At 53.1% G+C, this 11913-nt stretch overlaps 1 protein-coding gene across 1 annotated transcript; it reads left to right on the forward strand.

Moving 5' to 3' along the window:
* The first annotated feature begins 4831 nt into the window (after positions 1–4831).
* On the forward strand, positions 4832–10738 carry ZIC3 (Zic family member 3). Its single transcript, XM_058154704.1, has 3 exons — positions 4832–6111; positions 7847–8010; positions 9952–10738. Exons 1-3 carry the CDS (start codon positions 4959–4961, stop codon positions 10132–10134), a joined length of 1500 nt encoding a protein of 499 aa, XP_058010687.1. The 5' UTR covers positions 4832–4958; the 3' UTR covers positions 10135–10738.
* Positions 10739–11913: the final 1175 nt, after the last annotated feature.

The raw sequence follows: 11913 nt of genomic DNA on the forward strand, positions 1-11913 counted from the left end.
GAGAAAGACGCTGGAGGGGGGGGGCGAGGGTCCCGTTCCCCGTGAAAGTTACTCCTGGCGTCGGAAGTTGCGCACGGCGTCTCCCAAGGCGAAGGCCACGGGCGAGCGAGGCGGTGTGTGGTTTGTGTATATTTGTGTGTGTGTATGGGTAGGGTTACAGGGAGGCCTGATGCCCCCGCAAAGGTCACCCGACCCAGCCAGCCCGAAGCGCCCTTCTCAGAAAGCTGCCCTAAAAACCCAGTCGCGCTTGGTCATCTAATTCTTGTAGGCGCGTGTCAACCATACAAGGGAAAAACACGAGCGGGAGGTCATTCGTTTTCTCTCGCTCGGCCTCGAAGGACTGACGCCGAGGACCCCGAAATAGGAGGCGACTCTCGCGGGGCCCAGCCGGCCTAGATCTGGCAGACCCGGGCGGCCGAAGAACGGGACAAATTGGGGAAGGGAGAGGCCGGGAGCCCCATCGCCTTGTTCCTTTCGCAGAGCTGGGACAGCGGTTGAGAAAGTTCCGCAGACTCTGGGAAAGCCGTGGAAAGCCCCCCACCCCCTCGCCCGGATCAAAGGCCGCCGGGGGTCCCCTCGTCCCTCCGGATTTGCAAAATGTTGATTTGAAGCCCCCTCCCCTCTTGCTTTCTCGCGCTCTTGGGGGAGGAGGAGGAGGAGGAGGGAGGGGGTCCCATCCTCTCCCCCCCACTTCGCACGCCATTACTGATGCCCGCGCACTGCGCGAGTCTTTAAGCACAAACACAAACAAGACAACGCCCACTCGCCCGTGGCCGCTTCCTCTTTGCCCCGGCTTGCGTGCCCGTGCGCGCGCCCCCGCCCGCCCGCGCGCGTCTGTGTTGTGGGGACGCACCAAGGAGGCGCAAAATCCCCGCCGACCCTCGATGCCGCTCTTCTCCCTCCCACCAGCTGCCGCCGCCTCCTCCCCCCCCCATCTCGTTCCCCCCACTCCCCGTGAAGCTTCTTTCTCATTGCCGACCCGCCAGGAGACGGAGGGGCGGGGCAGGGGGTACCCCAAAAAAGTTGGCGAGCGAGTAAAAGCGATCGAGACCCGCTCGTACGCCCAGAAAGGAGCGGACCCTCGGGTTTTTTGCGAGGAGGGGGTGGGGTGTGTGAATTGGGGAAGGGGAGATTAAAACTTTATTATTTCCCCACCCCCCCTTCCATTTTCCTTGCCTCTGGTTTTGCGCTCTTTCTCCACGCCCGCCCCCCAATCCCCTTCTGACCAGTTCCCTAAAATAAAGATGGTGAAGGGCTGGCGAGGGGAAGGGGAGGGGGTTTAGAGGCGGCTGCTGCTGGCTGTATTTTAGACCCCCCCCCCCCCGTGCCTTCTTTCTGGCTGGATCAAACGCGCAATTTCCTGCCGGGGAAGAGCGGCGTTTTCCTTGGAGCTTTTTCAAAGGGAGGGTGGGTGGGTGGGGGCATTCCCTAACTGGGCAGAGCGTCCCCACCAAAATCGGCGGCCTCATTTTACCCCTCCTTTCCCCTCCCGCCTCCATCACGATTTTCCTTTCCAGCCTCGCTTTCCCTTAATTTGCCATTTTTATTCCCCCCGCCCCTTGGAAAGGTTTCCCAAAAGCGCCTCTAAACCGAGGCAAAGGCGGCTGGGAGCAGCTTCGCGGTCGGACGAGGAGGAGAAGCAGGACAGCGGAAGGCAATGGGGCTCCTCGCCGCCGAGATATCCACACCCCCGCTCCTTCTCTCCCCGCCAGGATTTCTCGCTCGGTCCGGCCAAGAGGCCTGTTTGCCCGAGGAAATGCTCCGGAGGCCTCCGTGCCCGAACCAGCCCTAAATCAGAACTGTCTCCGATCTCCCCGGAGGCGGGAAAAGAATAAAGTCCCCCCGCGAGAAAAGAGCAAAGCGGGTTCATGGCCAAGCTTTTAAGAAACGTCTCTATTTTAAAGAGAATTGAGGAGGGGTCCTGGGTGCTCTTGAGCTTGAAAACAGCCCAACTCAGAAACGCACCAAGGACCCCACCCCTCGCGTCTCCTTTCTGTAGAAACCCGCCTGGGTCTTACACGAACTCCACGCAACGGCCTTTCGCGTGGCCACCGGGCGAGTCCACGAGGGACCCCGAGGATCGAAAGGGGAGAGAAATAGGGCTTCCCAACCGGTCCCCTGGAACCCAAAGCGGTTCGGAGGACGGAGGCAACAATCCGGTTAGTTCAGAGATCTTCCACGCCAGGGGACGATCTCTCTCCCCCACCCCCGTGGAATCATCCGCCTCCTTCGGTCGGGGAAGGAGACCCCTTTTTTTCCCTCCCCGGTTTTATGGGGCTTGCGCTGGGGCGTCCGGATTCGGCTTCTCCGAGCCGAAAAACAAAAAGTCACCAGAACAGCAAAAAAATTCAAATCGAGGGGTGTGTGTTTGTGTGGAAGATCACGAATAATCAGAATTATTTACGACGGCAATTTAATCACATCGGAGCGGCCGGCGAGGAGGGGTGGGGTGTGAATTGGGGAAGGGAGATTAAAACTTTATTATTTCCCCACCCCCCCTTCCATTTTCCTTGCCTCTGGTTTTGCGCTCTTTCTCCACGCCCGCCCCCCAATCCCCTTCTGACCAGTTCCCTAAAATAAAGATGGTGGAGGGCTGGCGAGGGGAAGGGGAGGGGGTTTAGGGGCGGCTGCTGCTGGCTGTATTTTGGGCACCCCCCGTGCCTTCTTTCTGGCTGGATCAAACGCGCAATTTCCTGCCGGGGAAGAGCGGCGTTTTCCTTGGAGCTTTTTCAAAGGGAGGGTGGGTGGGGGCATTCCCTAACTGGGCAGAGCGTCCCCACCAAAATCGCCGGCCTCATTTTTACCCCCTCCCTTTCCCCCTCCCGCCTCCATCACGATTTTCCTTTCCAGCCTCGCTTTCCCTTAATTTGCCATTTTTATTCCCCCCGCCCCTTGGAAAGGTTTTCTAAAAGCGCCTCTAAACCGAGGCAAAGGCGGCTGGGAGCAGCTTCGCGGTCGGACGAGGAGGAGAAGCAGGACAGCGGAAGGCAATGGGGCTCCTCGCCGCCGAGATACCCACACCCCCCCCCCCGCTCCTTCTCTCCCCGCCAGGATTTCTCGCTCGGTCCGGCCAAGAGGCCTGTTTGCCCGAGGAAATGCTCCGGAGGCCTCCCGTGCCCGAACCAGCCCTAAATCAGAACCGTCTCCGATCTCCCCGGAGGGGCGGGAAAAGAATAAAAGTCCCCCCCCCCGCGAGAAAAGAGCAAAGCGGGTTCATGGCCAAGCTTTTAAGAAACGTCTCTATTTTAAAAGAGAAATTGAGGAGGGGTCCTGGGTGCTCTTGAGCTTGAAAACAGCCCAACTCAGAAACGCACCAAGGACCCCACTCCCCTCGCGTCTCCCTTTCTGTAGAAACCCGCCTGGGTCTTACACGAACTCCACGCAACGGCCTTTCGCGTGGCCACCGGGCGAGTCCACGAGGGGACCCCCCCCCCGAGGATCGAAAAGGGAGAGAAATAGGGCTTCCCAACCGGTCCCCTGGAACCCAAAGCGGTTCGGAGGACGGAGGCAACAATCCGGTTAGTTCAGAGATCTTCCACGCCAGGGGACGATCTCTCTCCCCCACCCCCGTGGAATCATCCGCCTCCTTCGGTCGGGGAAGGAGACCCCTTTTTTTCCCTCCCCGGTTTTATGGGGCTTGCGCTGGGGCGTCCGGATTCGGCTTCTCCGAGCCGAAAAACAAAAAGTCACCAGAACAGCAAAAAAATTCAAATCGAGGGGTGTGTGTTTGTGTGGAAGATCACGAATAATCAGAATTATTTACGACGGCAATTTAATCACATCGGAGCGGCCGGCGAGGAGGGGGGTGGGTGGGCGGGCGGGCGGCATCCAGGCGAAAGGCTTCGACCAGGCTCTGCGCCTGAGAAAGACCCCACTCTGGTTGGGAGGGGGGCGGAGGGGGAGGATGCGCGAGCACCTCCCTCCCTCCTCCTTCCTCCCTCCCTCTCCCTCCTTCCTCCCCTCCCCTCTCCCTCCTTCCCTCCCCCTCCCTCTCCCCCCCCTCCGTCGCATCTCCAGTAAACAAAACGCTGCGGGGGGGGGGGAACCCGGCTGGGCCAGCAGCCTTTCACCTTACCTGCGCCCCACGGAGAGGGCGCCCCGTCCAATCACGAGGCGGGCTTGGCCGCCAGCTGCCATTTTCAATACGGAGAACTTGTCCGTCCGGGCAAAGCGGGCCAATGGGCATCCCGGGTGGAGGGTCAGGTGACAGCCGGCTGGCTGGCTCCCCATTGGTTGGGCCAGACGCAGCCCCCACCGCCGGAGTTGGGTCTCCCTCTCTCCTCCTCCCCCGCCCCCCCCCACCCGCCCCTCCCCACCCGCTCTTCGCTCCTCGGAGCCCCCTCCCTTGGCTGCTTCCCTCTGGGTTAGCCGGGGAGAAGCGCCCGAGCCCAGCCAGTGCCAGGACATCGCTCCGCCGAAGCGGAGGGCACCCTACGGATAAGCCAGGCGGCGGGGATCCCCTCCTCGGGGGCAGCGCGGGAGGCGACCCCCTATTTTTTTCTCCTGGCCCGCGCGGCCGGGGGGCACCGCCGTCCTTGGTCCTCCGGGTACGGGTGGGTGGGGTTTTTTTGCCCCCCGCCCTCCGCTGCCCGGCTCCCTTTTCCTCTTCTTCTTTTTCTTCTTCTTCTTCTCCTGCTTCTTCTCCCACGGTTCGGCGAGGTCGGGCGCGCGTGTGAATGTGGCCGTGGCGGAGCCGCCGCGTTAGCCCTCCTGCCTGCCCGGCTATTGTGTGGGGCTGATCTCGAGGCGGCGGGAGGTGGGGGCAGCGGAGGGGAAGGACGCCGAGGGGGGCAGCCGAGGCCGGAGGAAGGCGAAGGGGGCTCGGAGCGGACCCGCGTTGTCGGGAGGGGAGGGGGCGTCCCTCCGGCGTCCACGGAAGGAAGAGGCGAGAGAGGATCGCTGCCGTGGATCGACGCCGCCGCCCGCTCCGTTCCCTCGCGGCCGTCTGAAGGAGGACGATGGCCATGCTGCTGGATGGCGGGCCCCAGTTCCCCACCTTGGGGGTCGGGGGCTTTGCGGCCTCTCGCCCTCACCCGCACGACGTGGCCATGGGGCTCAACCACCCTCCTTTCGCCGAGCCTCCGTTCAAACTCAGCCCCGCCGCCCACGAGCTGGCCTCGGGTCAGGGATCCGCATTTACGCCGCAAGCTTCGGGCTTCGCGCACCACCACCACCCGACCCATCATCCGCACCACCACCACCATCCTCCGCCGCCCCCTCACCCTCACGCCGCCGCTGCAGCCGCCGCCGCCGCCGCCGCCGGCCAGGTGCCTTCTCCTTACGTGGCCGCCTTTAATTCCACGCGGGACTTTCTCTTCCGCAACCGCGGGGGCTGCGCCTTGGCCGAAGCGCCCTCGAACGGCGGCGGCGGCGGCGGGCCAAGCGGGACCCCCGGCGGCTCCCCTGCTCAGCACGGCCTTTTCGGCAGCAACCCACCCGGAGGACTCCACGCGCCGGGCGGCTTGGCGGACAGCGCGGGGAGCTACTTGCTTTTCCCCGGCTTGCACGAGCAGAACGCGGCCGGCTTGCCTTCGCCGTCGGGCCCCGTGGAGAGCGGCCAGCTGCACCTGGGTTTGCGTGGGGAGTTTTTCGGCCGGCCGGATTCCTACCGGGGGGTCTCCAGCCCCAGAGCGGACGCTTACGGGGCCCCGCCGCCTTTCCCCAACTACGGGCCCGTGAACGTGGCGGGCATGAACGTGGCGGGGCCCCATCATCATCACCACCATCATCATCATCACCACCACGCGGGACCGGGCGCCTTTTTCCGCTACATGCGGCAACCGGTGAAGCAAGAATTGGCTTGCAAGTGGTTGGAGGAACCTTCGCAGCCGCCGGGCCGTTCCAAGAAATGTTGCGACCGGCAATTCAGCACCATGCACGAACTGGTCACCCACGTCACGCTGGAACACGTCGGAGGTCCAGAGCAGAACAGCCACGTGTGCTTCTGGGACGAGTGCCCCCGCCAAGGCAAGTCCTTCAAGGCGAAATACAAACTGGTCAACCACATCCGCGTTCACACGGGCGAGAAACCGTTTCCCTGCCCGTTCCCGGGATGCGGGAAGATTTTCGCCCGCTCGGAGAACCTCAAAATCCATAAAAGGACCCACACAGGTAAGAGAGAGAGAAGGGGACACCGCCACGGCCACCCCCGCTCCTTCCGACGGGCTCCCTTGAGGCTCGCCCACCTGTTGAAAAACCTGGTTTGCGCTCGATCTCGGGTTTAAGGTCGCTTTCGGACGACCCAAAAAAGGTCCCGGGTTCGTTTGGGGGTTTCGCGGGAGTGGGGTGGGGGGGAAGGGGATGGATTTTGTGGAACCGCAGCTCGGCAATGGGAAAGGTGGCTGGTTGAAGAAGTTGCGAGAGAGAGAGAGAGAGAGAGAGAGAGAGAGAGAGAGAGAACTGGGGAAGATGCAAAGGGTTTTTTGGGGGGGCGTTGGGGGGCAGAGAGGGGCGAGGGAAGAAGAAAGAGGGCCCCCGGAAAGAAACCGCAGAGAAAACACGGGATGTGTTTGGTCTTGTTTCCACTCCGGATCAAATCCGGATTGAAATTCATTTTTTATCGTCCAGGCTGGTCAATTTCACCGCCGGCTGCAGATGGCCGAATCTGTCAATTTCGCAAAGGAACGGCCTGTTTATTTTATTTTATTTTATTTTGAACCTTACCTGGGTGTGGATGGTTTTGTTTTAATTTTTGTTTCCTTCCCAAATGACATTCCCGAGGCCTCCTTAGCTTTCCCCTCTCGTTGCTCTCAGCCTCTCCCCCTCCTGATTTGCGATGGGGGGGGCGTCCTATGAGTCCAAGAGGGGGAGGGGGGCATTCATGAGAGGTGTGTGTGGATTGCTTTTTTTGAAAGCGACTTACTCAGACAGTCGGCTAAGCGAACCATAGAGATGCAAATGAAATCTCATTTTCTCTCACTTCCGCTCTCTCTTTTAATGACTTGATTGGCACATCTTCTAATTAAATAAGTGATACTTTTTTTTTTGGGTGGGTGGGTGAGAAAAGGTTTAGTTCCTCCAAAAAAAGAAAAAAGAAAAGAAAATTGGAAGCAGCCAATAATGTTATTTTCTGGCATTTATTGGGATTTTCCTCTGAGTCGCTCCAGAATTAAAGGCTGCCCCATTGCTATTTCCTCTTCTCTTCTGTTTATAGTTCATAAATCACTCCAAAGTCAGCTTCTTAATCTTTTCCAAGATTGCATGTGATAAACACAGGATTAAATGGCACAATGGCCATTTAACTGTCAACAACCCCAATTTTACCTCCCTTCCTTCTCTTCCTCTTTCTTCTCCTCCTTCCGCCTCTTCTCTCTTTTTTCCTTCCTCCCTTGCCTTCTCTCTCCTATCCTTCTCTTTTCTTTCCTCCCTCCCTCCCTTCTTTCCTTCCTTCTTCCTCCCTCCCTCCCCTTCTATTTCTCTCTTCCTCTCTTTTTTCCTCCCTCCCCCTCCTCCCTTCCTCCCTTCCTCCATCTTTCTCTTCTCCTCCTTCTCTCTCTTCTCTTTTTTCCTTCCTTTCTTTCTTCTTTCCTTCCTTCCTTCCTTCCTTCCTTCCTTCCTTGCTTCCTTCCTTCCTTCCTATCTATCTATCTATCATCTATTTTCCCTGCCTTCCTTTCTTCCTGCCTGCTTTTCTTCTTTCCTCCTTCCCTCCCTCCAGCTTATTCCTGGAAAAAAAGTAGAATGGGAAAAAAATAGACAGCAAAATTTTTCAGCAACTGAAGAGAGAGAAAGAAAGAAAAAGAAAGAAAGAAAGAACCAATGAACCAGGGAAGGAGCAAAATGTGAAAATCCCAAATTGTCTCCTCCCCCCCTGATCTTTTCCACCTGTGTTCCTGTCCATCTGCAGGAGAGAAACCCTTCAAGTGTGAATTTGAAGGCTGCGATCGGCGTTTTGCGAACAGCAGTGACCGAAAGAAACACATGCACGTACACACCTCTGACAAGCCTTACGTCTGCAAAGTTTGCGATAAGTCTTACACTCACCCCAGTTCCTTAAGGAAGCATATGAAGGTAATTGTTCTGATCAGCGTTGGTGCTCCCGTCTTTATACAGTGTCACTTCTGGTTTTGATTGTAGAATTAAAATAATAATAATAATAATCATCTTGCAGAATCGTAAAAGATATCCAGCTTGGATCTTCCATGAGTAAATGTGTGTTTGTGGGTGTGTAATTGCACACGAGTGCTCTCTCTTTCTCATGCCTCCTAAAAAGAAATCTATACATGAAAGCAGATGGCATGTATGTTTGTGTGTACAGTTACACTCTTACAACTACGTAGTGTGCCAATACCAATAATTTATACAAGGAGTACAACGTAGTTAGTGTATTTGGATGCTAGTATGTCTCTGTGCCCAAACAGTTGTTTTTATTTCTACATATATTTTTGTCTACTAATATTACATATTGCGGTCTTCTATGTGCACTTATTTATTTTTGTCCACTATTAGCTATTTAGATAATAACCCACTTCACCAGAATACAAAATATGGTGCACTTTTTATGTTTCTCTGTGTGCAGTTGTCCTTGATTTATGACCACATTTGAGCCCCAACTTTTCTTAAGTGACTAAGTTGCCCCATTTTCTGACTCTCCTTGCCACCGTCGTTAAGTGAATCACCGCCATTCGTAGGTTAGTTGCACGGTTGTTAAGTGAATCTGGCTTTCCCGTGGACTTTGTAACCGTCATAATTAGGAGTCAGTGTCTGAATTTTGACCACGGGGATGTTTTGAAAAAACGGTCGTAAGTCACTTTTTTCCAGGGCTGATATAACTTTGAACACATCACTAAATGGGCCGTTGGGTAGTCCAGGCCTGCCTGTACTTTGGCCTTTAGAGTAAGCATTCTGGTTAGAGAAAAGGACAGAAAAAAACTTTGCAAACTTTTATTATCCTACTATTTTATTTTAAAAAAAAATGGCATTTTGTGACTCTGGCCAGACTAGGAATCTTCCTGTGTGATTTAAGTTCCTGTTTTATTTTGCATTTTTTGCTGCAAAATATTTCACCCTCAATGGCTGTTCCCTGGTTTGTCTAAATCATCTATGCACACTGACACACAGACAGGCACACACACATATTAAAAAAAATCCACACTTTCTGTTTAGAAGACTTTCTTAGGAGCTCAGAAGCAGGAGCTGGTAGTGAAGTAAGCTGCATTTTCTCCTCCACGGATGTAAGCTTTGGAAATATAAATCCCTTCCAAGGTCATTTTGCTTTACTCTGGAGTATCAGTCAAGGGTAATGTCTCCTAATGGTCACCCTGCAAGTTGGCTCGAGACCTTGTTCCTTTGCAGGGCAGATTCAAATATTTTTCCTGCAGAATCCCGTATATTGTTTTGGTTCATTCTAAATTTAATCCGGGTTGGGGTCTTGTTTACTTTCTCTGATTCGAGTCAAAAATCTTTTGATTTGGAGTTTGGTTTAAGTTTATTCCCCCTCCCCCTCCCTCCCTCCCTCCCCCCCTCTCTTTAATACATATAAATACAAACACATTTTTCCCCTCCAGGATCCTTTATTGTTTTGATTCATTCTAGATTTATTCTTGGGCTGGGGTCTTTCTTCCTTTTGCCTGTTTGTTTCAAAAATCTATTGAAGGGGGGAAGGGATAAGCTTGCCCCTGTTTTCTCTCTCCTTCTCTCTTCCTCTCTCTCTCTCTCCTTTTCTCTCTCCCCCCCACAATGGGGAGTCGTGTGAATGTGTTCTCGGGCTGCTCCTTTTATGCTCCTTCCCTTTATAATTATTGGTTCTGTTTTTATCTGGTTTGCACTGGCAGCTGCCCATGAGACAGGCAGCCATAGGTATCCATGAAATAAATAACCAGTTCTGATCCTCTAATGATTCTCTCTCTCTCTCCCCCTCCCCCACTTTCTCTTTCTCCTTCTCCTTCTCTTTCTCTTTCTCTCTTTCCCTCCCTCTTTCCCTCTCTCTCTCTCTCTCTCCCTCCTTTTCAGGTCCACGAAACGCAGAGCTCTGAATCTTCTCCCGCAGCCAGTTCAGGCTACGAATCCTCCACGCCCCCAGCCCTGGCTGCTGCCCCCAGTAAGGACTCCGGGAAAGCTGCCCCTCCTTCCACGGTTCAGACGGCCAACCCCAACCCAGGTCTGCCCCCCAACTTCAATGAATGGTATGTCTGAAGAGGGGGCCCTGCCCTCCCTCCCTCCCTCCCTCCTCACTTGGATTCTCAAGAGACATCAAAGGACAGCCTTCCGGCCGGGCCTGTTGCTGCTGCTGTGCTGCTGGATTTTACCGGACACAAAAAAACAAAACAAAAAAGATTGCCAAAAGGAAGAAGGAAAGTTGGGGTTTCGGGGAGCAGCAACATCCTCGTCCCTCTCTCACCCTGACTGACTCCACTCCACAAGAGCCGCCAGAGGCTGGACTTGAATCATCTCTGCTGTTCTCAGGATTAGCTTCTTTTCTTTCTGCGTTTGAGTGTTTCTTTCAGCTTTTTTTTTAAAACAAACAATTCTTCTAGCTCGTTCTTGTGTCCCTGTCCTTTTTTTTTTTCCCTCCCTCCCTTTCTTTCCTTGTCTTTTGTAATCGACTTCAGTGGATGTTTCATTTTTCACACCCGATTGTCTCTCTCTCCGCCCTGTTTTCTTCCGTGGGATGTTCAGAAACAAAAACTTGATGGTTTCTCTTGGCCTTGTAGTTGTGATTGTTAAAAGTAGAAGGAAAAAACAAACACTTTTTAAACTTGCCAAAGTCTTATATTCTCTCTCTCTCTCTCTCTTTCTCTTTCATTTCCTTCCTTCCTTCCTTCCCTCCCTCCCTCCCTCCTTCTTTCCTAAAAAATCCTGCAAAATTTAAAAACACATTTTGGCTTTTTAACCAAGACAGAAACCCTGTCAAAGATCTCTCTCTCTCTCTTTTTCTTTCTTTCTTCCTTCCTTCCTTCCTTCCTTCCTTCCTTCCTTCCTTCTTTTTTCTTTCTTTCTTTCCTTCCTTCCTTCCTTCCTTCCTTCCTTCCTTCCTTCCTTCCTTCCTTCCTTCCTTCCTTCTTCCCTTTCCTTCCTTCTTCTTTCTTTCTTTCTTTCTTTCTTCTCTCTCTCTCTCTCTCTCTCTCTCTCTCTCTCTCTCTCTCTCTCTCTCTCTCTCTCTCTCTCTCTCTCTCTCCCCTCCCTCCCTCTCTATTTTTTCCTTTTCCTTTCTGTTGTGAATGTATTTTCTTCTAATGGCAGAAATGGGAAGAGGTGTCATTCAGTCTATTTTTTACGATGAAAAAAAAATATTGTGATATTAATTTCACCCAACTCTCCTGGCAGTTTAGTATAAACAGTTGCCTTTTTGTAATACCTCTTTTGTGTGTAAATACATATCCACGATGCCATATTTATCATTTGTAATTTAATTATTGAAACAAGTGCCGGGAACTGAACAATATTTATGAGAAGGGGAAAAAAAATCCCATTTAAAAACAACAACACAATTTCATTTTCTAACAAAAAAGAAAAAAGAAAAAAACACAGATGACACTGTACAGCTTTTGGTTATATAACTGCTTTAGCATTAAAAGTTTATTGTTTGGGAAAAGACACCTTAGGCCTGTTTTTTTTTTTAATATGGTGATTCCCCTCCTCCCCTTCTTCTTTCTTCTTCTTTTGTTTTTTTAAAAAATGGTCCATTTTAAATTTAAAAATTTAAATTTTAAAATTGTAGGGCAACTTTTCAACGCTGCAGAAAAAAGCCAACTTGTCAAAAAAAAAAAAGGAAAGAGATAAAAAAAACCACAAAAACACTTGTGGGAGGCAGGGAGCTTCCAGGTTTGAAAGAAACTTTTCCCTTTCCCCTTCTTCTCCTTTCTAATATTGGCTCTTTTATTTCTACGAAAGAGCTGCCGGCGAGCAGGACAAAACTTCCAGGTCTTCTCTGCTGCCCCTCCCCCTCTTTCCGAAGGCCCTTTCTCTCTTCTT

The sequence above is a fragment of the Ahaetulla prasina genome, chromosome 11 (genome assembly GCF_028640845.1).
Source record: "Ahaetulla prasina isolate Xishuangbanna chromosome 11, ASM2864084v1, whole genome shotgun sequence".
In the NCBI taxonomy this organism is placed as follows: Eukaryota; Metazoa; Chordata; class Lepidosauria; order Squamata; family Colubridae; genus Ahaetulla; species Ahaetulla prasina.